The sequence below is a fragment of the Pristis pectinata genome, chromosome 8, assembly GCF_009764475.1.
Source record: "Pristis pectinata isolate sPriPec2 chromosome 8, sPriPec2.1.pri, whole genome shotgun sequence".
NCBI classification, from domain to species: domain Eukaryota; kingdom Metazoa; phylum Chordata; class Chondrichthyes; order Rhinopristiformes; family Pristidae; genus Pristis; species Pristis pectinata.
In genome coordinates, this window is record NC_067412.1 from 18386227 (window position 1) to 18413953 (window position 27727).

A 27727-nucleotide genomic window follows, 5' to 3' on the forward strand; every position below is an offset into this window, starting at 1 on the left:
TTTATCTCAACTCTTTCATGTTGTTTCTTTTGTTGACACCATCTTTTTAATTGCTCTTCTTTTTGTTAGTGATCCTATCAAATAGAACTCCAGACTGTAAGTTGTGGCTTGGCACCGCAATATTCTCAGTTGGAAAGAACCAGCAGTGAAACAGCTAATACAGCCAGGGAAGGCAGCAGTATTCCCAATGACTGACCCTGTAGCTCTTCCTACAGAACAGTCACCATCACTATGTCCTTGAGGAAGCCTTGATCTCTAGTGGGTTTCTCCTGCAGTCGATGGACACCAAAACAGGGTAACTGGTGGAAATAATTGTCTGCTCCCTATCCGGCCTTTACTCACATCCAAGCCAGTTTTCTGGTTTGATGCAGGAGATCCTGAACAACATCTAATAGAATACATTGCTCTACTTGTTTCATCCCTGTAAAAGAGCAAGTTCCTTAGGCAGCATACCCGTCACTTAACAGGCCATTCATAGCTCTGATCTTGACAGGAGTAGAGTGCAATGACAATGAGTGGGAATCTGGAATTTTGGATGGGATACATGAACATGAGACAGGTTTACCATATATCCTGTGGAGTGTTGTACTTTTCTTCATTTACCAGGATCTTTACTGGCAGGCAGCTGGACAGTGAAGTAGCTTCCAAGAGGGTGATGAGTACACTGGAGCAAGTCTCAGGATCAGGTAGGGAATCCACTGCTGCTACTGGAAACGTGGAGGGGTGGACTTCGATCCCTGACTCCAGGAGTCCTTGTATGAGGTGTGCCAAATACAAAGCTAGAGAATTGGTATTGGCCACGAGGAATGCCCTCTTGCTCTTCCTGGTCTTTAAGCAATGCCGTAAAGATACATAACATCTCCCTAAGTTGTCCTTACCTTCCTTCGGCTGCTGGGTTTCCCAAGGGCTGGACTATCCGCCTAGCCAGGGTTAAACCTACAGCTGTGAGTCCATCATTAAAACACAGACATATCCATCTCTGTCCATGGAGGCAGGTAGTCTGCCTGCCCACCCTCACCTCCCATGCTATCCTGTCTCATTTAAATCTGGAAATAGGTGGGCTGGTGTTGGGTTTAAAGTTTTAACACATCGCCTGACTAAAACCAAATTCAGCCTGAAAATTCAGCCCTATTGGTGCTGGTAAGCAATAGAAGCCAAACTACCATTACACAAACCTATCAGTGATTTCTGTTTTCATAGGAAGAGAAATTGGAAGTATGAAAACTAGTATAAAACTATTTTCATAAACCTACTAATACCAAAGTTACTTACACTAAAACTATCTGTACTAAAACCCAAAGAGAGTAAAGGTTTTTCCATTTTCTTCTCTGTTCCATACCAATTTCCTCAGACACAGAAGTTAAGATCACTGTGAGTTTGCCCGAGGAAAACTGAGCACACACAATTAATTAGATGACCATACTCCTGTATTTGCAAGTTGGCACTATGATCGGGATTGCGTTACCTTAAAACATAGAAAAGGATACAGGTATCGATGTTTGCTCCAACGATATAGCCAGTGACATCAAAATTGATGCGGATGAATTTTCCCTGTTGCAAGGAAAATAAAAATATTTTCGGTCCTGTGTAGATCCACCCTTCATTAAGTGATTAACCAAAATTAAAATGAGCCTTTTTTTGGCTATTTGTTTCCTATCCTGTTTCCAGAGTGTCTGCTTATTTGGATTATATGAGGTCAGATTAAGTAGTCTCTTTACATGTAACTAGAATTTACTTAAAGAAGGCCGTGATGAAATAGGGATGGCATGGGCTGAGCTCACAGCTGCACGGAGTGAATTACCCTTCATTGGGAGCCAAACTGCACAAACCAGCATTACTGTCCAGAATTTTCCATTTAGTGTAATAGCTCAAATGAGATGAATTTGTTTCTATCATAGCCTTCCCTCCTCAACTTCACTTGGAATGGGTGGAAGGGAATTGGATGAAGTGTTTCAGGCCAGCATCTTGGGAAGTATAACTTTGTTATAAGTGTGCATTATTCATGCTGCACACCCCATTTTGGCTTAATAAAGTTCTTTAATCAGATTTGATGTCTCCTTTACTTGCTGTTACAGTCTGCACTTGGGGCAAGATGTCAGCAGTTGGGATAAACAAAGTTCAGAACACGGCAGAATACGTCAGACCAAACACTCCAGGGACAGGGTAGAATACACTGGATCACACACTTCTGGGATGGGGCAGAATACACTGGACTGTCCACTCCTGAGGCAGGGCAGAATACATCAGACCATCCATGCCTGGGACGGGGCAGAATACTGGGAGATGGACCAACCACAATCAGGATAAGGCAGGTTACATCCAATCTCAGGACAAGGCAGGGTGCAGCCTGAGTGGGATCCACAGTCTCTGCCACATCTGGGGCAGGATATAATGGACAGGGCAGACCGGGTACTATGGGAGATGCTGTGCTCCTTCTGCTGTTTTCACCAGGCTCCTTCCTGTGTGTCCTTGAAGAGAAGGTTCTCAGTGCTTTCTGGAATACTCCTTTTCCATTTGTAGCGGCTTTGGGCTAGGGAGCTCCCACAAGTTGGCAAGAATATTTCACAATTTTCGACAAGGATCTGAAACATTCTTGAGTAACAAATTAGGCAACCCCTCCAAGCTCTGTCCTCCTGGTCATCTTCTGCCATGACAGAACTCGGAGGAGGTTGCCTAATTTGTGGGTCTGATGTCGAGCACATGAATGATGAGGCCTGTCCATTGGAGCCAGCCAAGTAATTAGAGCCTGTGTGCTGGTGTATTGGCTTGAGAGAGGACGCTGAGCTGCAATCACTTATCTTGCAAGTGAATTGGTGGATTTTCCAGAAACAGTGTAGGTCTTATCTCTCCAATGCTCTGAGGTGCCTACTGTAGGTAATCCTCATCTCTGAAATGTGGAGGAGGCAGAGATCACTGCTGCCTGGCAGACCATAAAGTTTGAGCTGGGCTTAAGATCTTGATCTATTACCATTCTTTTCCTCAGATGGCCAAAGTGTGTGCTGGTGTGCTGGAGCTGACGATGAATTTTCTCACTGACATCTGTTTTCACTGTGAGATGGTCCCCAACATACAGAAAGAGGTCTTGTTATGGATATTTTTGCCAAAAGCCATTATTTTGCAGGCGCAGGCCAGCGGAAGACTTTTGTTTGAGGATATTTAATATAAGATTGATTCTGTCGTATGCCTCATTGAAGGAGTCGACAATGACTTGGAAGTCAGCCCTTGAATGTGCACTTATGTGAGTGTCATTTGCTCACTGCAGCTCAAATGGTGAAGGCTGGAACAAAAGCAGGCTTGACAGGGCTGGCTGGCTCTTGGTCCCGTGGCAGGGCTCCAAGTTGTCATGGACCAACCTCCATTGTGTGAACATTAGCACATGCACATATGGGGAGGGATGGGTGCACAAATGCCCCCCCCCCCCCACACACACACACACACACTCCTCCCCTACATTCATCCTATCTTCAACTCCTCCCCACCTCAACATTTCCCCTCCTTCAATCCCCCTGGTAATCCTCACCCCACATTCTGCAAGCCACGCACACCCCGCCCCCACCCCCCAACCACATGCACTAACATCTACCTTTGCAACTTCTATGTCCAAGAAAGACAGGGGTGGCAAGCAGACACTAGTGTGGTGTAGTGCAATAGTCTCTGCTGTCCTTTTGAACTAATCCTCTATGTACCTTCTTAGGTAGATGTGAATGAACACTTAAGGACATTCAAAACAAAAAGCAAGGGAATTTTCCTGTTTCATGGCCATCATTTATCTCTCAGCCAACATAGACTGTTTATTATTTCTTTGTTATTTTTTGGAGCTTGTATTGTATTGGCTGGCATTTTAATTTGTAATAATAAGCAATTGTACTTCGGAAGTACTTCATTAGCCATTGAGCATGACGCACTTTGAGCCATATAAAAGATGGAAGAGGCGAGTGGGCAGAATACTTGGTTAACTTGTCACTCTTGCAAAATTAATAATATGTAACCACATCATGTCTGGATGACTGGTGCATTGGTTTTGATGGAAAGCCAGGATTGCACATTTCTGTATAACATTACATTGAACTAATGCACAGTGTACAATCAATAAAAGAAGTGCTCTGTGATCATGATTTCTGAACATTTTCTTGATCAGATTCAAAGGCTGAATAAAATTTTCACGTAACATAAACATGTACAACACTTAGATGTTGATTGACTCTGAAATTATTGTGTCATTCCATTTGCAAATTAATTGATCATGGATTATTATTGTTTTATTCTGCTGTATGAATAATTTGAATGTAACAATTTAACACCACATTTTGGATGTGTTATGGAATTGACTGGCAGGAGATCTAATAAACTAATACATCACAAACTGTTCATTTCACTTGTGAGTTTTGCAGTGAATTTGCTATCAATTGGATGTTAGTGTAATATTGGGAACAATAGTCAACCACACAATGAACTAACCTTTTCACCAATGCTTTACATTATTGCACAATTTTGGAAACTTCAACACATATTAAACTATAAAGCTCAAAATGAAATACTTACAAAGCGTGATGAGTTGTCATTTTTTACAGTCTTTGCATTGCCAAAAGCTTCCAGAATGGGATTGGCCTGAAGGAGTTGTTTCTCCAGCTCTCCCTAAAATTAAGATGGATTACATTTAATGGTCATAGTCACTAGATTAACCCAGTGCCTGGTATGATAACTGCCTTTTTTGCATTGTTCCAGCAAAGTGTGATCTACAGCCACTCTGTAGTAGACTTTCTTTGTTGTGAGTCTCCAGGTGTTTTAAGGAGACATTCACCGTTATCACATTAAGTTTCATTAACAGTTTTCCTTTCAACTTCATTTCATCAATGATCACTGCGAAGGTTACTTTAGCCATGAAGCTTACCAATATCATAATACATAGTAAAAACAGCGAGGAAGTACTGCAATGTTGAGTCAATGAAACCACAGGTTGCCAAGATGTTTTTAGCTTATACAGGTCGTCAATGGTTGTTGTATGTTTTTGTTACTTTAGAATGTTTAAACATCTGCAGGATATTGGTTCTTTGCCGGGTTTGCTTCCATCCTTCCACTGAGGGAGTCTACATTGTGTCATCCTACAGGAGTCAGCATAATTATTCCACAGCCGTGTCCGTTTCTATATCCTTTCACTGAGGAAGAGAATCAGCACAACCCTGTAGGAAGTTTCACTGTTCTAAAATCCAAATCCCTGCTCCTTGGTGTTCAAGCACACACTATACAATCTTAGCATAGGTAGTTTCTGAGTGATCTTTTTGTTAAATGTTTGAGAACTTTGGTGGGAACTTTAACAAAATAAAAATGCATTCTTTCAGTTTAATTATGGTTAGGGAAGAAAATGTGCAATGACTGAGCATGGAAAGAGATGAAAATGATTACAAGGTTGTTTTTGATGACTGTTCATCTAAAACAAACATATTTTAGTTATATATCTGACTGCAGCCAGTAAGTACATAGTTTTGAAATGATGTTAATCAAATTCATTTTCCTGGACATGAAAAATGAATACTAGAACCTTTATGCAATAATTAAACAAACCACACATACATGCATTTCTAGTTTTTTAAAATTAGTTAAAACATGTAAGAAAAATGAGCCACACCACACTTTTAGCTGCCAAAGCACAAAGATTTGCAGTAGCATAGAGCTATGATAAGATTGGCCTATCATTGGTACAAGGGATATTACAAGCTTATTAGATTGTTAATGGAATTACTCTGAATTCCCCTGTTCCTTTCCAATTTCTGAAGGTCCTGGCACTTGTGGAAGTGTGTACTCAACTGGAACCGGCAGCTATCCGCTGACCATACCACACTGTAAACACCAGATGATTTAGCTCTTGCAGCTGATACTGGAGCCAAACGCACTGCTAATTACACATTTTGGGTGGAGACACTGGCTGGTGGTCAGATTAAGGAACTATTATGACCTATGGCCTTCATGTCTGCCCAAGTAAATAGAACCAATTGTATTGCCAACTTGGATCAATCAAGTTGAGAGCTGACACTCTTGGTGGGGCGTCAATCAAAATCACTTCTAAGTTCACAGATTTCTCTCAAAATCAAATTGTGATTCTTTTATCCCATTGCACTGGGAAAGTTTCTTTAATTTAAAATGGCAAAAATGGCAAAAATTGCCATCAGTATAATTCTCCTTAATTTATGTAATTACTGTTCCTCAAGTGTGTGAAGATTAAATTTTTTGATTAAATATATCAAAGTTTACATTTTCCTTTATTCAATAACTAAAATGGCAAAACCTTTTTTTAAAAAATGTTGACAAACTGCCACCAACACATTTTTATATTATGGTGAAATCACGTCAAGAGATTTTTAATTTGGTAGTGTGGGGCAAAGAAATCCAGAAGTAAGCCATAGATTTAGATGGGATGCAAGGGTGGGAGGGTGAGCCTTGAACAAGAAGCAGAAAAGCTTCAGATTCATTTGGACAGGTTTAGGGACTGGGCCAAATAAAGTAAAATGTGGATAAATGCGAGGTTATCCACTTTGGTAGTAATAGAAGGATTATTATCTGAACGGTGATAGATTAGGAAAGGAGGAGGTGCAATGAGACCTGGGTGTCTTTGTGCACCAGTTGCTGAAAGTAAGCACACAGGTGCAGCAGGCAATTAAGGTGGTGATGGTCTGCTGCAATTGCGCAGGGTCTCAAGTAATGTGCGCAGTTTTAGTCTCCTTATCTGAGGAAAGATGTCCTTGCCATGGAGCATGTCCAGCAAAGGTTCACCAGACTGATTATTAGAAAGGCAGAACTGACATGTGAAGAGAGATTGCATCATTTTGGCTTATATTTACTAGCATTTAGAACTAAGAAGGTATCTCTTAGAAACCTACCAAATTCTACCAGGTCTAGACAGATTAGATGCAGGGAGGATGTTCCCAATGACAGGGGAGTCCAGGGCCAGGGGTCACCAGTCCAAGGATAAGGTATAGGTCATTTAAGACTCAGATAAGGAAAGAAATGTCTTCTGCTAGAGGGTGATGAGCCTGTGAAATTTTCTATGACAGAAAGCAGTTGAAGCCAAATTATTAGGTATACTCAAGAAGGAGTTAGATTGTTCTTAGGGTCAGGGGGATCAAGGATACTGAGGGAAAAGCTGGAACAGGGGAGTGAATTTGGATGATCAGCCAGGGTCATATTGAATGGTGGAGCAGACTTGAAGAGCTAAATGGCCTCCTCCTGCTCTTGTTTTCTATTTACTGCTGCACCATTTTAGTGTCAGGTAAGCTTTAATAGTTAGTTATCAGAATAAGATTTTAAGCTTCAAAAGGGATGAAGTTGTCAAGCTCATGTTACTGCAGATTCATATGTTGCATTTGCATCACAAAGCTTATTGCATAGCAACAAAATAAAAAGCCAACAATTTATAGTTACATCAGTATTGAAGATGAATAGAGTAATAGCTGATTGAGGCCATGCAGATATTCTTCCTTCAGTTAACGTGGCTACACTTGTTTTGGGCTTTATTTCAAAACAATCCTGATTGTTTTTTTCTGTTTAAACTCAAATTCAACCCATAAGGCTATTAAGAATACAATTAATCTTTTCTACTATTGTCCTGCTTTCTCAGCAGATCCATGTTGAAGCTGACCATGGCATGAAGTACTGGAATGTTCATGACTCAGGCCAACCTCATAGGAAGGTTCACTGTAATACGTAGAGAAGCAGGGCTTGACTATGCCTTTGTCTTGAAAATTCACACAGCCCTCAACAGTGCATCCTGGAACTGGGTCTTCAAAGCTGAAATACATTTTGTTTTTAAGCAATGTTTGTCATACCAATAAACTGCAACCAATTTGGCCTAATTGAAAGACAACCTACTAAATTGAGTAGAAAGCAAAAGGTTTAATATGAAAACATACAAACAGAAGATATTTAGTTCTTCTAACCCTGTGGGTTGAATTATTTATTTCAGGAAAGTAGAAAAATGCTGCCTTTGAAGTGACAAAAAACACTTTAAATGAACGTCATAAAGCATGCAACCCTTTGTGCTATTGTTGTATTTCTGTTTATCTGTGGGGTGAGTGACATCTTCTTATACCTCAACATTAAGATTCTGTGCAAAAATAACGTGCAGGTACGTAATCAGTGCTCTAAACACATTGAACATTCTCAATTACTCACGTATGCAAAAGCGGGATCTTGCTGTAGTTGGATAATATGGTATAAAACAAATACGTCAGTAGAGTAATAAATGTCAGATTATCCCACACAACATAGAATTTAGCCTCATTCTAATCTCCAAAGATAACACCACAATTCCAGATGTTCACTTATATTGAAGAGTTTCCAGAATAAGAAGGTAAGCATGTACAGACTGAAATAGCAATCTCAGTCATGCATTTAAAGGAGATGCCAAATAGAGGCCAAACTCTTCCAGAAGGGAGGGAATGAACACTGGATGAGGGTAGAATATCTTGGCTTCCCTGGCCCTTGTTCATTTCCTTACAACTGCTTGCAAAGAGGTGGGCATAACCTGTCCTAATGTCTACAATACAACACTTGCCATGGAAATAACCATAATGAATGAACAATAGATATTGAAAAATAATTCCAGGAAACATTACTAATTTAGTAACACATAATGCCAATGTTGGCTGAAAATAGATTTTTTTTTCAGAAGTCCAAAAGATTTAAATACATATTATAAAATATATAAATAAATAATATTTTAGAAACTGACATTTTGATGACAGCTTTGGGAGTGCATTCTTCTGACTAGGGCTGAGAATTGCTGAACTGAAGTCAAAATAACATTTATCATTGCAATTCAGCGTAATAGAGCAAAGAACTGTGCAGTCTCTTGGTGTTGCGAGATCCAATAACTCGGTCCAGTCTCTTACACAGCTGGACGATGGTGAAACTAGTACCGATTCACCAATTGCAGTAGATCATAAAATTACTTTGAATATACAAGGCAGCTGTAAATTTTTTTTTGGAAACACTTCATTTCCAAACCTAACTTTGGAATTGAAGTGATTTGTTACCAAGGATTTATCTTGTGCAGGTTATCACTGGACAGAAGGCTTTTAGTTGCACAGCATTAAATGTTCCAGTTTGAAATACAGATACAAAGGGGCAACTTTAGCTTTTCCAGAACAAAAAAAACAGGCAGTTTACTTATCTGGCAGAAGCCCAGCAGCATTCTGCTTTTCAAATTTAAACCTGCTGAGCACATAGCATTGGCACCAATCAAAAGCTGATAGATTTCTTCCATACATATGCATGTTAAATCTTGTGATTCAACTGTACTTCTGCAGCCCTTCCCTAATAGAAGACTCCATGAGATTCTCTTGGAAACCACTTTGGCACCTACCTTGTGCTGGCTAGCCACGTGACCATTCACCGCTTCCCACCTGTGCCAGCCAGGATGACGACTGGTGAGATTTAACTGAATGGAATATTAGGTGAGCATCCACCTAATACCATCCCAAAACCACAGGGAGTCAAAATCTTTCAATGTACAATCAACAAAACTTGAAAAGATGACTTTTGCACAACTATTCAGAAATACTGCTTTGAAATCAAAGGTTTGAGAAGAAGTGTATTAAATATTATTGGTTATTAAATATGAACAATATTATATTAGTGCAATAGGTTCCCCTTATGAAATCAAGTGGGATTTTATTTCATTTCAAATAAGTGAGTTATTTTTCCATTTGTTGAAAACCATGTAACTCTCTCTCTGATTTGACACCTTAAGTGCAACTGAAAGGTTTCAGTATGAAAGCAAAACATTTCAGCAGTTGTAAATCTGAAGTAAAAATACAATATGCTGGAAAGGTCATCAACCCAAAGCATTAGCTGTTTCTCTCCCTACAGATGCTACCTGACCTGCTGAGTATTTAGTTCATTTTCTGTTTTTATTGATGATGCAGATTAGGTTATAAACAGAAAAGATCCCAAATCTGATGGTGATCTTGTGATGTGATCATTTGACCTTTGATTTAGACCCTAAGAATGCCACCAATTAGCTACATGTATTTTAACAAAATGTATTTTAATGGAGAAGTCTCAAAATGATATCTGAGTGAACCTCTTTATGAATTGTGGAAAAATTGGTGGAAGCTAAAAAGAAAATCATACAAGCTCTCTAAACCACTGATTATTTTTATTGAAGTTATTGTGCAAACACTTTCTCTGCTGAATGTATTTTAAACAAACAGGGGATGCCACTGTATTTGCAGACACATGCAATAGGAATTATTTATAATTATATGGTTCTATGAATTAGGTTGCCTACTTGATAACTAGTCTGCAGCATCATGAGTGCTGATAAATGAAACCTTTGTCCTAGGAGCCAAGGGCTACATCCCCAGTTGCAGTTAAAGTCGTATTGTAATAAGTGGTGCAGTGGGAAAGACCATGCCAAGTCTAAATTGGTTGTTGGAATCTATATCATCACCAGATCTTTCAATTATTGTGGGCATGGGGCAGGGGTGAAGGTACTTGTATATCTTGGCATTTCCCAGTTCCATGCAAATAGCAAGTTTGCCACAATTTGTTTGTTGTGTTGATTGCATCATGACAGGAATGCATCTTCCAGGTGCCAGGGGAAAGGATTGGGCAAAGTCCAAGGGTTCCTTGCACCGTCAGCTGTAAGCCAAGTTTGGAAGTCTTGGATCTGAGGTGATGCCCATGCCAGTGTTGGTGTCAATGGATTTTAGGACCTTTGTCCAGAGGTGGTGAGGGCAGCATTTCAATGCATGGAAGGATCAGCCAGATGTGGGTACAATTTTCACAGACCGAGGCAAGTTTCTCAAACCGAGGAATCTGTAGTGGAGGAAGCCAAGTCAACCTGCTCTCATTGTCTTGTATATGGAAGGTCACTCGCGGAGCTTCTCTCCAGCCTTCTGCTGAAGATGCTTATGTTTGTTCATGGTTCCAAGAGGAGCCATGTATGTTTACCATGCCATTGCTGCATAGTTAGCTGTATTGAGAAGAGGCTGAGATGCACCCAGGTGGAGCCTCTGTATTGCTGGGCAGATTCAGCTCTAAAATTGTGACTGGATTGTGATTGAGTTTTACAGAGCACAGTGAGATCCTTTGTGAACTGGTGGACTGGAAGGAATGGAGTTGTTTTTTCTGTTCATATGAAATTCATCAACAAATTACTTGGAGAACATTCTTTGGATCCAAGGATATAACAACTATCCCAGTGGCTCCCCTTGCATAATTTGTCTGAAAGCTATAGTGCCATTGTGGAGAGATGGCTGATGGGTTCACTGGCATCTTCAATGTGGTGCAAGTTTCCCTTCAGTTTTTCACATTAAAGAATAGATTGGGATGGCTTTTGGCAGGTTTTGGCCTTTTCTGGAGCTGGTAATGTAGAAAATGTGTTAAGTGCCCAAAGCAGTGGTAGTTCTGTCTATGACATGCCAGAAATCTTTTACTTTTGGGAGAGAGGAAGGGCAGTGGGATATTATTTTAAGCAAAAAGCCCTTTAGTTAAGCTGCTTTGCAGCAGCAACCTTTCTAATCAGTTACATTTATAGCTGGCAACACACGTAAAACAACATCAGCCGTGCCACAGTACAAACAGGTAACATCCCCTGCATGTACGTGGTGTGAAAACATTCTCTTTAGGATGTGCCCACATTGTCGTTACATGATGGGAGGTGACATATATTCTGGAGAAATGGGGGCTGGTTTTATCCTGAAAACAGCTGGAGATTTTGATGTAATTAATGTGCTCGGGGATCAAAGCCTTTCCTGTTTCAGGGATTTCACTCGCAATGGGAATCTTTTCTAACAGTTGGACTAGGTTTTTGGTAGTGTAAAAGATCTTACCAGGGAGGTAGTGGGATTGTCTGCACTGAGCGTATTCACTCTGCAGGTTGACATTTTTTGAATCCAGGTTTCCATTATTAGCTTACAAACCTTTACCAGACTCTCACCTTAACTGTGGCAATCAATCCCAAGGAATTACAGAATCAGATTCTCTTCAGGATTTCCACCCCAAATATCCTGGTCATGTTAATCTGAATATCCTGTGTGCACTCAAGGTTAGATCCACCTGGATGTGAAGCCTGAAAGTCATTTTATGGAATGACTTTCTATGTACGTGGTTATGTGCTGGAAAAGATAGGAGTTGGGGGCAGCCCAGCCACAAACTTTTGCCAATAACATGGTGAGCAGCTATTCCTAGAAAAACAGGGAGATCATAAATCTCCCACTTTAGATGCTAACCAGATCATTGCACTTATCTTGCTGAAATTGCTGAAATCTTGCGGAAGGCAAGGGAAAACACTGTTACAAAATGTATTTTTCCATGTCTTTGGGTGCTAATGCTCTACTGTGGGGCAAAAGAGTTCTGCAATGGAAAGATTATTTTCAATTGGTTATATTTAAAATTACAAATAGATTACTGAGAGTAAGTAGAAGATAACCAATTCATAACATACTCAGATTATGTCAAAGGAAAGCTGAATCATTTAGAATTGTCCTGTCAACATCGGAGATGGATCACTGCCAATAATGGTCATTGTTGGGCCAACTACAGGCTGCATTATTCCTGAGCTGAAAATATTTGACCTTGACACCATGTGCCTGAAAATAGGAAGAGTTCCATTCTCAATCATCAATGTCTGTCAAACCAATGCATACAGATGTTTTAATATACATTAACATTGAAAGCTATTAATCCTGAAAGGGGGTCCATATTGGTACTAACGACATAGGCAGGAAGAGAGATGAGGTCCTGCAAAGGGAATTTAGGGAGTTAGGTGGAAAGTTACAAAGCAGGACCTCTAGGTTGTAATCTCAGAATTACTCCCTGTGCCACACGCTAGCTAGGCAAGAATTTGGAAGATAGTACAGTTGAATGTGTGGCTAAGGAGCTGCTGTAGAGGGTAGGGCTTCAGATACCTGGATCATTGGGCTCTCTTCCAGTGCAAGGAGGACAGGTTGCACCTAAATTGGAGGGGCACCAATATCCTTGCAGGGAGGTTTGCTAGTGTTACTTGGGAGAGTTTAAACCAGTGTGGCAGAGGGGTGGGAACCGGAGCAGTAGGTCAGCAGGTGGAGAGATTGAGGAGAAGGTAGAGTTTAAGTCAAATAAGTTTAATAGGAAGAACAGGCAGGGCTACGTTTATGAACACAGTGGGACAGAGACGGTGAGCTTAGAGCCTGGATTAGTACCTGGAACTACAACATTGTAGCCATTACAGAAACTTGGCTGGCGGCTCAACATTCCTGGGTTTGGATGTTTCAGATGTGATAGAGAGGGGTGTAGAAGAGATGGGGGAGTTGCATTACTGATTAGGGAGAATGTTATAGCTGCACTTAGAGAGGACATCTTGAAAGCTCATCCAGCGAGGCCACCTGGGGTAGAGCTCAGGAAGAAGAAAGGTTCAATCACTATGATGGGGTTGTACCATAGGCCTCCCAATAGCCAGTGGGACAAAGAGGAACAGATATGTCGGCATATCATGGAACCGGGTGAAAACAAAAGGGTACATTTAACAACCTCAGTAGGCGCTGGAAATTGCTCTTCGATTTCCATGTAAATCTGGTAAGAAACATTAACCTCACTGTTCCTTTTACTATAAAATTGGGCCCACTGGTATATTGTGACCATGCAAATCTTAAGCTAACATTGTCCAAGCATTTGATTTTATTTTGCACAGATTCTGTTCATTATAAGTCACTACTTTAAGTGAAAATTCTATTGCCAGTTTACATCATAAATGCTTTTTAGTTTTGTTTGGTGTTGTCTGGATGCAAGAGTGACCCAAAGACTTCTCAGGACAACTGGATAATATCAAAATGTTAGCACACAATGAGAAAATATTAAAGAATTGACTTACTATAGCATTAGCATCTTTCTTGCTCTTGTGGGAGGAAGCAACCACAGCCAGATATTGAATGACTTTCTTTGTGTTTTCTGTCTTCCCAGCTCCAGATTCACCCCTGTGCAGGAAACCCATGCATTATTGCAACTTTTCAAGTTCATCCATATTTACATTGCTATTTGGTTGTGAAGATTCATATCTACACTAATGACACCCACCCTCTGTCCCTTTAAAGGATTTTGGTTTCTGTGATTACAGCTGCAAGCTCTGAGTCTGCCTGCTCCACTGGCGTGAACAATTAAACACTTTTTCTCCCCACTGTGAATGAAGCACCCAAAACAATGTTTAATGTTTCTGTGGGGTATTTTAAATTCTATTCTAACCAATTTGTTCAGGCAGTTTATAGATAATTAGAAACCATCTATTTTAGTAGCATTTCTTTAAGAGTTTTACTGCTAACTTTGACACTGATTCAATCTGCATTAACATGGAAATGAATAATGACCTTAGCATGTCTACTAAATTGTGCAACACCATAAAAGGCAAAATCTTTCCATTTGCACTCGTTCTGTCCTTGAATTTCTTTGTAATGGAGACTTTAGATTCCCAAGATACCTTACAAGTTTGGGATTTCCCTAAGTTTTGAAGTGCATGACCCGTCTACATTTTCCTAAATTCTTGGGAGATGTTAGACGCCCAAGCAACTTCTCTGTTTCCTAATCACTACATCAGGCAGATTTCACCGGGTAAGAAGTCTGCAAGAACCTTTGGGCACTGGAAGAGATTAAATCAGTCCAATGTTACCTATGCTCTATTAGATTGTTGATGAACATGCTGCTGAAACCAGATTTGCACCAGTATAGCAAGGTTCCTCTGTTTTCTGTCCAAAGCCCTAAGTATCTTTGTTTAATTTGCAGTCAATGACTTGTGATTTTTAGCTGTTTAGATATTAGTTGCTACAGGAAGACCTTTGGCTTAACTTGATTAGGTGATGGGGATGAAAAACAGAGTCTTCCTTTTTTTTACTGAGAAGGAAGTGTGAGCAAGTGTCCGTTTAGATATGTGATTGCGTGACAGATTAGGCTTCATCCCGTCTCAAGTTCCTACTGTTAGTCACCCGAAAAAGATGAAACAAGATGGAACCTAAAAATTCCCCGAAAGGATTCTAAACTGATGTAGAACTGAGCTTCTGCAAGTCAAAATGCTCTTGTGAACCATTAACAAATCAACAGTACTCTGGCTCTGGGAAGGCAACATAGACAGCAACCACAGGACAGGTAAAGCAAACAGCACCAGGCAGTCAAAATCTATAGAAGACTGAGTGGCTCCGAGGAAGAATGTTAACGTGTTGGAGATTTAGTTAAGCTTGGTTGAAAGAAGGAAAGAAATTTCACAACACAGTACCTTCCATTCTACACTGATGGGAGATTTTAAAAACATTAAGGTCAATAAAATATTTTACGGTTATTAACGTGAGTGCCAAATCTGTGCACAGCAAGCTTTCACAAACAACAATGATATAAGCAACCAGAGAATTTTCTTTTAATGCTGGTGGTCAAGGAGATATTGGAAATCAGGAGAACTGTCAGCTTTTGTCCAGGTAGAACAGCATCAAGTGTGATTTGTCAGTATGACATTTCCTCATTCTTTAAGCATCAGCCTCATTATAAGCTCAGGATCCCAGTTCAACACAAATTCGTATCTGAAGTGGGAGAGGTACAATGAGTGGGAAAAAAATAGGAAAGGGCATCAGTTGTGTTGGAGGAGGAGAGAAGAGTTAAGGAGTAATTTGATACCACAATTATCAGAGCTGCTTCATAAGTTCCATCCCTCAGTCCTTCTACTGCACTATTTTGATAGATTTCTCTAGCTTGTTCATACATGATTGATAAAATACATATCCATGTCTGTTTAGGGGTGGAAAATGACTGGTGTGTTCATTTGCCTCTGCTGTTTCCACTCCCTCTTATCCGCTGGACACTCCCCTCCAACTCACACCCAAAAATTCTATCCACATAATCTCCAAGTTCATCTTGTCCATCAGATCCCTGATGTTTGCTTTATCCTACTCTGACTAAACTATTGACCACCCAACTTTCCATCCTGGGCCCAAAGTTTGATGATATTTGTAGTGTAAGTATAGAAAATAGAGTATAGAACAGTACATCACAGGAACAGGCCCTTCAGCATGTCTGTACTGTTTTAAAGCATAACTTTAAGAAATGAGCATTTCATATGGTAGGACTTTGATACGTTGTAGTACCAGACATTCATTCAAGACAGAGATAAGGTATGTTTTTCTCTGAGCTTTCATCCCCTGGATAAACCAGGGGATGAAAGATCTATGATTTTATTGACAGGAGCTGAGTGAAGAGGCCACATCATGGCCACACTGATCACTGGTCAGACTTCAAGGTAACCTCCCCATGGCAGCACAGAACAGTTGTATAAAAAGGCTGCCATGAAGGTGAGGGAAAGTGCAGAGGGGACAGAGCTATCTCTTGTGTTTCACGCAGCTCAGACGTGATTTACTTAAAAGGCTACGAACAGTGAAGGGACCAGCACCGACACATGTTCCATTATCCCGAGCATTGAAAACTGAGTCCGGTAGATGCTGTGTGCAAGACGTCAATAACAGCGCAGAACCTATGCCGGTGATTTCAGAACTGATTCCTGCACAATCAACTCCTAGTTTTTCTGTGAGTGTTCAGCAAAGGTAGTAGGCTGCACATGAAGGCTCCAATTTATGTCAAGACAGGAGGACATGCCTGCTGACACTGGGAAAATTTCATTTGTGATAAGGTGAAGTGCACATGGAAGTGTCCACGATAGTATCACAATGGGTGCCACTTCACCAGTTGATCATCAGCTCCGTCTAACCTGAGTAAAACCTTGTTTATGTGTGATCAACGCATGAAAAACATCCACAAATGGATTGGTTTCTCAGCTGACATGAGGTTACTGTGACCTGCAAGGACTCCATCAAGGCCACCCGGCACCTTTCCAGGAAAGCAGGAGTGCAGAAGGTATGTCTCACTCACTGTGTCTCACATTACAAAAAACAAATCAAAGCAACTTTAAGCATGAAGATTAAGTGCTCCTGGATGACCTGCATTTTAGTTATTGATAGAGTTGGCTCTCCATACATGCTGCAATGAGCAGACTAGTATTCAACACACAAGATGCTGGAAACACTCAGCAGGTCAGGCAGCATCTGTGGAAAGGCAAAGAGAGCTAATGTTTCAGGTCAGAGACCCTTCATCAGAACTGAGAAAGAGAGATATAGAAGGCAGTTTGAGTTGCAGAGAAGGTGGCAAGAGGGATGGATAGTCTGACCAGGGTTGCCATGAGGATGGTCTAACAGGCTAATGGGTGCAGTTGGAGAATGATTACAGTTCTTTGTCTGTTTTATGTACTGTTAATAGCAGGGCTGTGGGACATGCCCAGCAGGTTAGTCTGTAGTAATTGAGAGCATGGAGCTGTGTACCTGGACATGCAGAGGGCTCAAGTGGAGAGAGACTATGTGGGCACCCTAATTCTGTGCTAATGTCAGATCTTTGTTCAAAATACGAGCCCAGCATTAGTGATGTTCCAGCTTTAGAAAATAAACTGAACTGAAACTCTGCAGTTTCTGGCTTAGACTTTGGCCTAGCTGGCAATAATCCAGACATTTATTGTAAATCCATAGAAAGATTAAGTTAATTTACAGATGTCCAATTTGTATTAATTGTACAATTGTACTGACTGCTGCCGATAGCTCCCATCAGAACCACTGGTGATTATCTGTTGAGACTGCAGCAACTCCTGGGCTTCTGTGCCTGTGACGTGATAGGTGGAAGTCCAGGACTTACTGACACAATGAGGAAACTGAATCCCAGTCACTCTGCATTTGTACTGTATGGAGTTCTGTTGTGGAGCCCTGTCCTGTCAGGTGTGGAGGTGCATCTTAACAATCTTTAATTTTTTTAAACAATTATTTATCTTAATAGCTTTTAAATGTCTCTAAATGTCAGAGTGTTTAAGAAACGATAACACCCTATTCTTACTATTATTCTTAGGGATTGCCTCAGGATCAGGGAAGACTTGCTTCAACTCCAGTATTGTCGATTCTGAGGTGACTGATAAGGTTCTCAATCCCACCCTGAGTGCTCCTCCACTTTGAACACTTTGGACTAGTGATTCCCAAGAGTCAGTGGGAACGTTGCATTCTTCCAAAAGAGACTTGAACGTTTCCTTGAATCTTTTCCTCTGTCCATCAGGAATGGTGTGCCTGCCTCAGGAGTGCGTGCTGTTGGGTTTGGGAATTGACATGGCTTGCCCAATGAGCCATACGAGAATATGGTCCTTGCACGTAACATCTGCAAAGCAATAGTCTTCTACCAACACCCCCATTGCACAACACTGCCCTCCAGCAATAAAGGTCTATGGTAAGACATGGGAAAACTTGAGAGTCACCTCTTGGTGAACGCAAACAACTCACCACCACCTTCAATGCACCAGCACAGCCTTTGGTTAATTGAGGAAAAGGGTATTTGAAGATCAAAGCCTCAGACCTGGCACAAAATTCATGGTTAATTGGGCTGCATCTCTCTGCCCTCCACTATGCCACTGAGACCTGCAACACCTACAGCAAGCACCCTTAGGTATTTGAAAGGTACCATCAATGCAGTCTCCACAAATCCTCCATATTGACTATAAGGATTAACATCAGGGTCCTCTCCAAGACCAACATCCCCAGCATATAATCAATTACAACTCTTACAGCTAGCAAAGCCCAGCATTGTGAGCTCTCATGGCATTTTGAGGGCAAGGCCTCCCCCAGTGCTGCCCAAAGTCTTGTTGACGATCAGACCACACCACTATACTCCAGAGTTCAGACGGTGTGTACCCAGCCAATATGTGCAAGTATGGCGGAACTGAGGGTGGACCAGGAGGACAAGAACTCAACCCGTTATCCACAGACCCCATTACGTTCCTAATGGAGAGCTTTAATTAAAGAATCCAAGGTACTTACCTACATTAGCGACTCCATTCTAATGAATGAGCCTGCATTAGATGCACCAACCTTGTCTGGGGCAAAGCTAAGGGATCAGATTTGAAGTGTACCTAGCCCCTCAGTTTAGGAGGTTTGCGCTGCACCAAGTCTAGTGCTAAACAGGAGGTCAGACGTGCTGCCACCTGACCTCCAGCACACTCTATTTCTACACTGTGGTGAGAAAGAGGGAAAGTCAGAAACACAGTGACCCACAAGGAAAGCCTCACCATTGCTTCTCTTTCAAACCACTGGCAAAAGGAACACATGTTGTTTTGACCCATAATAATTAAACAATCACATTCAGATTTCAAAATGTCACATTTTAAACATTACAATATGTAGCATTGAATTAAGCATGGCAATTAGCGCAATAAATCGGTGCTCTTTGATATTTGGTTACTACTTGTCTTTTCCCTGGTTCCTGGCTGGTTTAGCTTTAGAATTTCACTACCAGTCGGTATTTGTGACAAACAAAGTGAACAATAGAACATGCCTAATTCCATTACAGGAAAGTGTTGTTTGAAGTACATAAGATTACAAGAATTCCTTCCTTCCCACCCATTTCAGCTCAGGGGACACAAAATAATTCTACTTGAATCTGATATGGGTTGGTAACAGAAAATTGGAATTAGTCCAGATCAGATTTGCCGAGAAGATTGTACCACTTAAACAAACTCATTATCTCTTTGCCCACAAAAACAACCATGTAGAATTTTAGAAGAGGATTTGTTAATTTGGAACAATTTCTGTTCATCATTCTGCATTTCATGGGAACATGCAACTTTTCCATTGTCATTAAGTGAGCACGGATGTTCTGCATTTTGACCAATAAATGAATGCTTTGTGAGCACTGCCAAAGTTTGCACTTCCTGTCCTTCGTAATGCAGAATGTCAATCTTCAGCTCTCTGCTGGATCTCTTGGACTTTCCCTTATTTGGTGCTCCTTGGAGTAATTCCCTCCTTAAAGCTAACCATATTGTAGAAATCAAGCAGTATGATGGGCACACGGAAATGTTATTGAGTGGCTACTATTTATAATTACGAACCGGACTGACAGTTGAAGATATGTTTCCTGAAGGGGCTGGGTATATCGCCAAAAAAATTAAAGTGAACTGGAAAGCCTGCTTTTGCTGTTGCAATATATTGAATGAATCACAAATACTGCGTGTGACATTTTATATAAACGCAGATGTTTGTCAGTGTCTACCGGCATGTACAGTTACTTGCCTCTTTGAGCCATAGTGCTGAATCAGTCAAATGGACATAACAAGAGGCCACTCGAAGATGGGACTTAAGGAGCTGAGCACCGATGTTTAAAGAACAGGGTAGATTTGGAAAGTTATTTTGCAGTTTTAATGTGCCCTTTTAAGACATGGGTAATTAATCTTGGAGAGCATCTGGAATTAAAAACTAGTTTACTGGTTTTCCCCACTGCTTTCTGAGCATTAACAATACTTAACCATTTTATTTTCACATCAGCACTGTGTATCCTTGTTAACAGGCCTGCTTGAGCTTTCCAGCAATGTATGTTTGGCAACTAACAATCTGCAAAGAGGTGGAGGCAGGCCTCTCCCCAGTTGATCCTGACACACAAACTTCGCAAAATTTCTGCCAGTTCCTTTCCTCTTTACCACTTTTTCAACTTAAGATATTGGGGGTAAATATTGAAAGATTAAAAGTGCTTTAAGCATTCATAAAACAACAAAAGCACAAGTAGCTAAATGCGAAGCATTTTACTCACGTGCACAAAATTGACTGGTCTTCACGATCTGTTAAAAAACGTGAAAGGAATTATTATTATGAAACATTGATGGTGGACAAGTGTTCAATTTGTACTGTTTCAATTATATTCCAATAAAAGGGGTTGTTGTAATTTTGCCATAAACAGAGTGTTATATAATCATTTGTTGATACATATCATTTCATAAATGATAAAGTATGTCTTTTGAACACGGTCTCACCACATGAGCTCCTTATAATCTAATCTAATTCATTATTATAACTTCATGTGTGTCTTAATTTTTCACCGTGTCTATTATTTTTAATCAAACTGTGAATATGATCGGCCAGACTATCCTGCCCATGTCTGCTAATAAATAGTCTTGCTAACATTGCTCACACCCCAGAAACAAAAACAAAAAATCCTCCTTTAACACTTCTCTCTGTTGTCCTTAGATGGGACTGCCCTCATCTAGTTCCTTGGGAAAGAAGATACACAGATATTGTGGCTACAAGGCAGGTGACACCCACAAGCAACAATTATTGTTCAAACCTATTATTGCTTTTACTGCAGTAGGGGAGTCAAGGGTTATGAGGAACAGGCAGAAAAGTTGAGTTGAGGCCAAAATCAAATCAGTCATGATCTAATTGAATGACGGAGCAAAGTTGAGGAGTCAGAGTTCTGATAAGGGTCTCGGACATGAAATGTTAACCCTGTTTCTCTTTCCACAGATGCTGCCTGACCTGCCCGACCCAGGATTTCCTGTTTAAATTTCATACTTTTCTTAAATACTCTGACAGTACTTGCCAAACCCATGAACTCTACCATCATTAAGGAAGTCATTGTTACTCGGTCTAGAACATGGAACTCCCCTCATTGATAACATTGTGCGAGTACCTTGACCAAGGAGGTTGTTCATCACCACCTCAAAAGCAATGAGGGATGGACAAGCAATACCCACATCCCAGAAATGACCATCAAGCGAAAAAGATCATCTTCAGTAGCGTGTCTGAGTATGTGCATCACAGGTGAGGCTTTGATTTGACTTCCCAGGGGTAACCTGTAGAGTTGTTAAGCTATTGCATTTATAGCCTAACTGCATTTTAGCCTCAACTCCGTATGCAAACACTCCATAAATATTGCAAGCTTTTGTTTTTATTCATTTTTCAGCTGTTGCTGGCAAAATAAATCAATGTTATCTGCTTTTTCTTGTCAATGAACTCAAAATTCAAAACTTATTCTTAGTTCCTCATTTCCAGGGGATTTATTTTTCCAATTTTTTTCACAATAGATCAGGATCAGGTTTTCAGTAAGAATCATTAAAGCACATTTGCCTCATTTCCTCTCGGTTAAAGAGGGCTCCATCACAAGCATTATCTGCACAATTCCTGGAACCTACCCTACTGAGGTTAGACATGATCAGTGGTTATGGAATGAGAAATCTTTCTTCATCCAATTACAAAAAAAAACAAACCATCCTTGGTGGATCTCAAGCCTCTCTTGGATAACCCAAAAATCTGGAAGTGACATGAGTGAATTGTTTTTCAAACAGTGAATGATTAGGCTCTGCAATATCCTGCCAGGAGTAATGGTAGAATCCGACTTAATTGTGGCAGTCCAAAGGAGACTGAATAGTCTCCTTTATATGTATTTATGTAGCCTAGTGACACGGTGTCATGACAACAACCTTTCCCTCCATGTCAGCAAAACAAAAGATCTGGTTATTGACTTCAGGAAGGGGGGCGGGACACATGCTCCTGTCTACATTAACGGTGCTGAGGTCAAGAAAGTTGAGAGTTTCAAGTTTCTAGGAGTGAACATCACCAATAGCCTGTTCTGGTCCAACCACAGAGACACCACGGCCAAGAAAGCTCACCAGCACCTCGACTTCCTCATGAGGCTAAAGAAATTTAGCATGTCCCTGTCGACCGTCACCAATTTTTATCAATGCACCACAGAAATCGTCCTATCTGGATGCATCATGGCTTGGTATGGCAACTGCTCTGCCTGGGACCGCAAGAAACTGCAGAGAATTGTGGACACAGTTCAGCAGATCATGGAAACCAGCCATGGACTCTGTCTATACCTCTCGCTGCCTTGGTGAAGCAGCCAACATAATCAAAGATCCTATCCACCTCGGACATTCTCTCTTTTCCCCTTCCCATCAGGCAGAAGGTACAAAAGCCTGAAAGCAAGTACCACCAGGCTCAAGGACAGCTTCTATCTTGCTGTTATAAAACTATTGAACGGTTCCCTTGTACGATAAGATGGACTCTTGACCTCACAATCTACCTCGTTGTGATCTGGCACCTTACCGTCTACCTGCCCTGCACTTTCTCTGTACTGTAAACTTTATTCTGCACTTTGTTATCATTTTTACTTTGTTCAACCTCAATGCACTGTTGTAACGAATTTATCTGTATGGATGGTATGCAAGACAAGTTTTTCACTGTACCTCAGTACACGTGACAATAATAAATTTACCACTGGGAAAGTATTTGCAGGGTTGTGGGGAGAGAGTAGGGGAGAGGGATTAGTTGGATCACTCTTACACAAAGCCAGTACAGACTCAAGGGGCTGAAGGCCTCCTTCTGTGCTGTACCCTTACTGTGATTCTGTGGTGGTTCATTTTGATAATCAGGAGTAGTGCTAGTACTTTCAGGGCTTTTCACAGAACACTAGCAGCAAATACAGGTTTATATTTGATTCTCCGCACTTTTGTCCAGTGAGACTTAGTGAACGTTCATGAAGACTGCTCCAGGGCCTGTCAACTTTATTTTCACTTCTGTTTATTTTAGAGTTGAGACAGTAACTACTGTGCTGGCATGAATGAATTTTCTGCATATTTTTGCTCAGTTGTCCGAGCACATGTATGTGAAAAGTATCTAAACATCGCCAGACAATGAAAAATAACAAACAAGCTCAAAAAGTGATTGTACTTTGTAATTTTCAATTTCAGAGAGGGTATAAATGGGCAATATTAGACTGAGTGATGGTTGAGCATTATGTTCGATCTTACCTTCCACTGATTTCAAAGTTAGGCAAATTGGAGTCATATGATTGCGATAGGATTCCAAGTGCAACTTTCAACAAGTAATGGACACTATTGCCTGTCCCTTTTCTCCAGGTGTTGCATGCTTTAATCATCATGCCTCTACAAACTGGTAACTTTAGTGTTTTGCCACAAACAACAGAACCAAATATTATCTTGTGTAGGTGAAATACTTGTGTAGCTGAACAAAAGGACAAGGTTACTGCTGTGCATTTATTTTAATACACAAATCTTGCACATCCTTTCAATATCTCTTATGTTGCATTCCTAGCCCATGCTATCCAAGCCCTAATGTATATGCTTAGCAGCCACTAAATTACAGAAATCTGAAATGGATGGGAGGCCATATAGATCATCCATTGGTGACCATGTTAAGTGATATAGCTGTCCTCTACTGAATTGATACAGCTGGGTAAAAGAAATGAAATATTCATCTCTCTTTAATTCTTTTTCAATATTTCAGGAGTTAAAATGAGAATCACAATTCATATTAACTTGATAAATGTTATAGCTAATACCTGTTTGCTCTTTGGGCACTTTGCTTGAGGGTAGAGCTAAGTCAGATTACTCAGATACAAACAGGGAGGGTGATTTTATCCATCCAGCCTAGTGCAAACAGGCTATCTGCATGATTAATAACAAACCACAAACCTTGTCCATCCTCACGTGTCAAGGTCCCACTTGACATGGGGGAGTCTCTTTAATACATGCAAATTAAGGTCTGATGGTGACATTAGGACCAGAATGGCATGTTCATTACTGACTGACCAGTGGGGGCAACTGCAGAAACACCTCTCATGGAGGAAATGAAGGCCCAAAGTGTCAAACTGAATACTTCTAGGTTCAGCAGGAGTTCTTCCATGGGTTCCACAAAGAGGCACCTGCCAACCCGCCAAACCTTGCCAAAACCCTCTTCCTATTGACCTATCTGAGAAATAGTGGGGGGGGGGCGGGGGCTGACTCTGGGCTGAGCACCTTTAGCACCTTTCCCCTGACTAAAACTGACCAGCTGCCACTTTGTACCTGCTGCAAACAGGGAACCGATTGATGGAAAGTAGGACCCAGGAAGCGAAGCCACCAGCTATTAAATTGATGCTGTCGTGGGGACAAGGGGGCAGACTGGTGATCGTGAATACCCCTCTAACAGACTAAAACAGGCTTGCAGCTAAAATCCCTCCACTGCTGCGATTTGTTTCAGTAGAGTTCAGATTGGAAACTTTGGGAATTAATTTGAATCACTGCTTTTCTTTGCTTTAGAAACAAAGCCACTAAATTGATGTGGAATCTTCAAAGAGCTGGTTGGGATGTTCAAGGAGAAATAGATACATTGGGAAATTTCCACAATTTGTAAGGAAAAGATTAAAGAAGCAGCTATGAAAAACAGGATGTTCTGTTATTCTTTAAGCACCAGGAATACATGGAGATAAAGTAAATATATTAGTAAATATATTTGCAATGCATTTTTTATTCTTTTCTTTAATAAATGCATTTGCAATTAAACCCAAAGCAGAAGTAATTGTAGTATTATTCTCTCACCCTCACAGAAAAGTAGCACCATTTGGAAGTGTGAGCTATGAAGTGAAGACATCTAAAGAAAACATTGCCTGGAAGTGCAGGCAGACTGAGTGCAATGGTCTCCAGGTGAAGTTGCATCAGGCTGAACATTTCATGGTCACTTTCTATTGCACATTGTGCTTGTACAATTGATGTTTTCCATATCAAATGTGCACATAATAATTTCATTTTGCATGCAACATTCCTTTCAAGCATTTCTGAGAGGAATTAGTCCATATTATGTGAAAGTAGATGAATCCAGTTTGTGTTCACATAAAGTAACAATAAATCATTTATAATATCCTTATTAATGATCTATGCTGGTCTCCCAATTTCAATCCTTCGAGATTATGAAGCCCTCTAAAATTCTGCCGTTCAAATTCTAACCCGCAATAACTCCCCTGCACTATCACAGCAGTGCTACCTGGTTTACCAATTCCTTGATTTTAAAATTTTACCTTTGCTTTCAAGGTCCTTTATGGCCTTGTACCCCTTCAGCCCTAGTGAGATCTGCACTCCTCCGGATTTGGCTTCATTTAATAGCTCCACCATTGAGGGCTGTTGGGAACTGAGACTTTGGAATTCATTCTGGTAACCCCCATTAAAACTGACCCCTTTGATTGAGATCTTAGTGACCTATCCTCGTAACTGATGTGGCTTAGTGTTGGTCACTTCTGTGAAACACCTTGGGAGGTTTAGTGATGTCATAGCTGCTATACAAATGAAATTTATTACTACTATTATGCATATAGATCTTTTTCTGTTCTCTATTCCATAGCTTTCTGTACTTAACTGTATTGCTTGCCAACCTTCCTGTCGCCTAATACTGTGTTATATGCCCTAAAGCCTTTCAATTACTTACGAAAACAAAATAAGAAAGTAGCAGCTTAAATATGGATATTTAAGAACTCAGCCAAGATAACCGTTTTGTAAGCCTCGTGAACAGCATTCTTTGAGTTTTATAATTGTTGTAATGTTTAAATAATGCTGGACAGTTGTGTTTCCATACTTTAAATGGCTTGGTTTGCCAGAAGATAACTTTAAAAGGTCAAAAGCTGATGGCAGTGTATCGCTGAGCAAAATATTATTATAGTTAGGCTGAGGGAGTAAGAAACTTACTGATTCATGTTTCTTAGAAATTGCAAAATTACTCAATTCATGTTTCTGCTTTATAGAAGTTAAAAGTCCAGCAGATTGGTTCTCACTCATACTATCTTGATGAGACACATTATTCATTGGATCCTGCCGGCTTTTAGTTCACAAATGATTTTGCTACCACATTCACAAATAACAACTCACTGTGTATTCTTTTCTTCTGGGTATACTTTATGAAAGTTTTTTATTTAAGTTCTGGCTGATTTAGTTTGAAGTGTACTGGAAAGTAAAAAGCTTTCACAAACTTTTTTCTTTAGAGTTTCTGGCAGATCTGGAAACTCTCAATGAAACTGATCATCACAGTGAGCTGGGTTAAGAGATCCAGATCCCCTGTGGGCAGGATAATGCAGCAAGATGGGTCAGTTCTGGTCATAATTTTCCTCTCAAGGAACAAGATGTCTTGATACTTACTCATGACGCCACTAAAGGCAGATGGAATGAATCCAACCCATGTTTAAGGTACTATAAGTAAGTTAAACTCACAGGCAATCACAAGAGGCAGAAGTTATGAAGTTTTATTTTGCTGATAAAGAACATTAACTGTTTAGAAATACGTTAGAGGTTATGATGCTGCAATCCTGATTTATATTTTCATCTGAAGAACAACATTCATCAGATTGTATAATTGCTGCTAAGCCACTAATGTGTTGTTGTTCAACGACATCAAAGATGTTGGCAGACTGATCCACCATGCCTCATTCTTACCTGGTTAAAGCTACTTCAAGACACTTTTAAGATAATGCTAGAGAAAAATCATTTCATCCAAAGTTTCTGTTTCCAAAGCAGCACTGGGTGGAAATACAAAGCCAAAGCAATTCATCTGGGAGGCTGATAGCCCATTGCTCTCCCAACATCAGCACTGGCTTTTGAAGGGCCACTAACATCATAACAAGGGTATGTTAAGCCTTCCCTGTTTTGGGGGAATGGAAAGAACAGGACTTAGTGAACTATTTCATCATCACAACATTGGATTCAAATATCAAAATAACAGCACACTGGACATCACTGAGATTTGCCTCCCTTAACACGTTGAAGTTTTGTTATAGTGGTCATATCTGCAAGGAAACATCTTCGCACAATAATAACAATGTCTTGCTTCAATGGAGATTCAGAGGTATGGGGAGGGGAAGCATTGAAGGAGAGGAGATTAAGAGATGGGGAAGATCGACGGTGAGGGGGAGAGTGGGTGAAGCAAGAGGACGGCAATGGGCAGGACCACCTGTCCCTATTTCTCCGCTCAAGTCTCAAATCTAAGGAGATGCTGACCCTGAGGAAGCAGGCACGATCACACTGAACCACAGACAGGACCTGGGCCCAGGCTCCTCCGATTGTCCAGGACTGATGTCCTGGCCAGCCTTTCCTCTGTGGGCTTGCTTC

The 27727-nt window shown here is 40.6% G+C and overlaps 1 protein-coding gene across 2 annotated transcripts in view; it reads right to left on the bottom strand.

The window, feature by feature from the left end:
* The window catches only part of myh11b (myosin, heavy chain 11b, smooth muscle), a 125076-nt gene that overhangs the window by 59819 nt on the left and 37530 nt on the right, over window positions 1-27727 (bottom strand). For both annotated transcript variants that reach the window (XM_052022574.1, XM_052022575.1), the window contains exons 4-7: window positions 20611-20638; window positions 13850-13952; window positions 4543-4635; window positions 1488-1551 (exon numbers count right to left, since the gene is read on the bottom strand). In XM_052022574.1, coding sequence (XP_051878534.1) covers window positions 1488-1551; window positions 4543-4635; window positions 13850-13952; window positions 20611-20638 — 288 coding nt within the window. The remainder of the gene's footprint in view (window positions 1-1487; window positions 1552-4542; window positions 4636-13849; window positions 13953-20610; window positions 20639-27727) is intronic.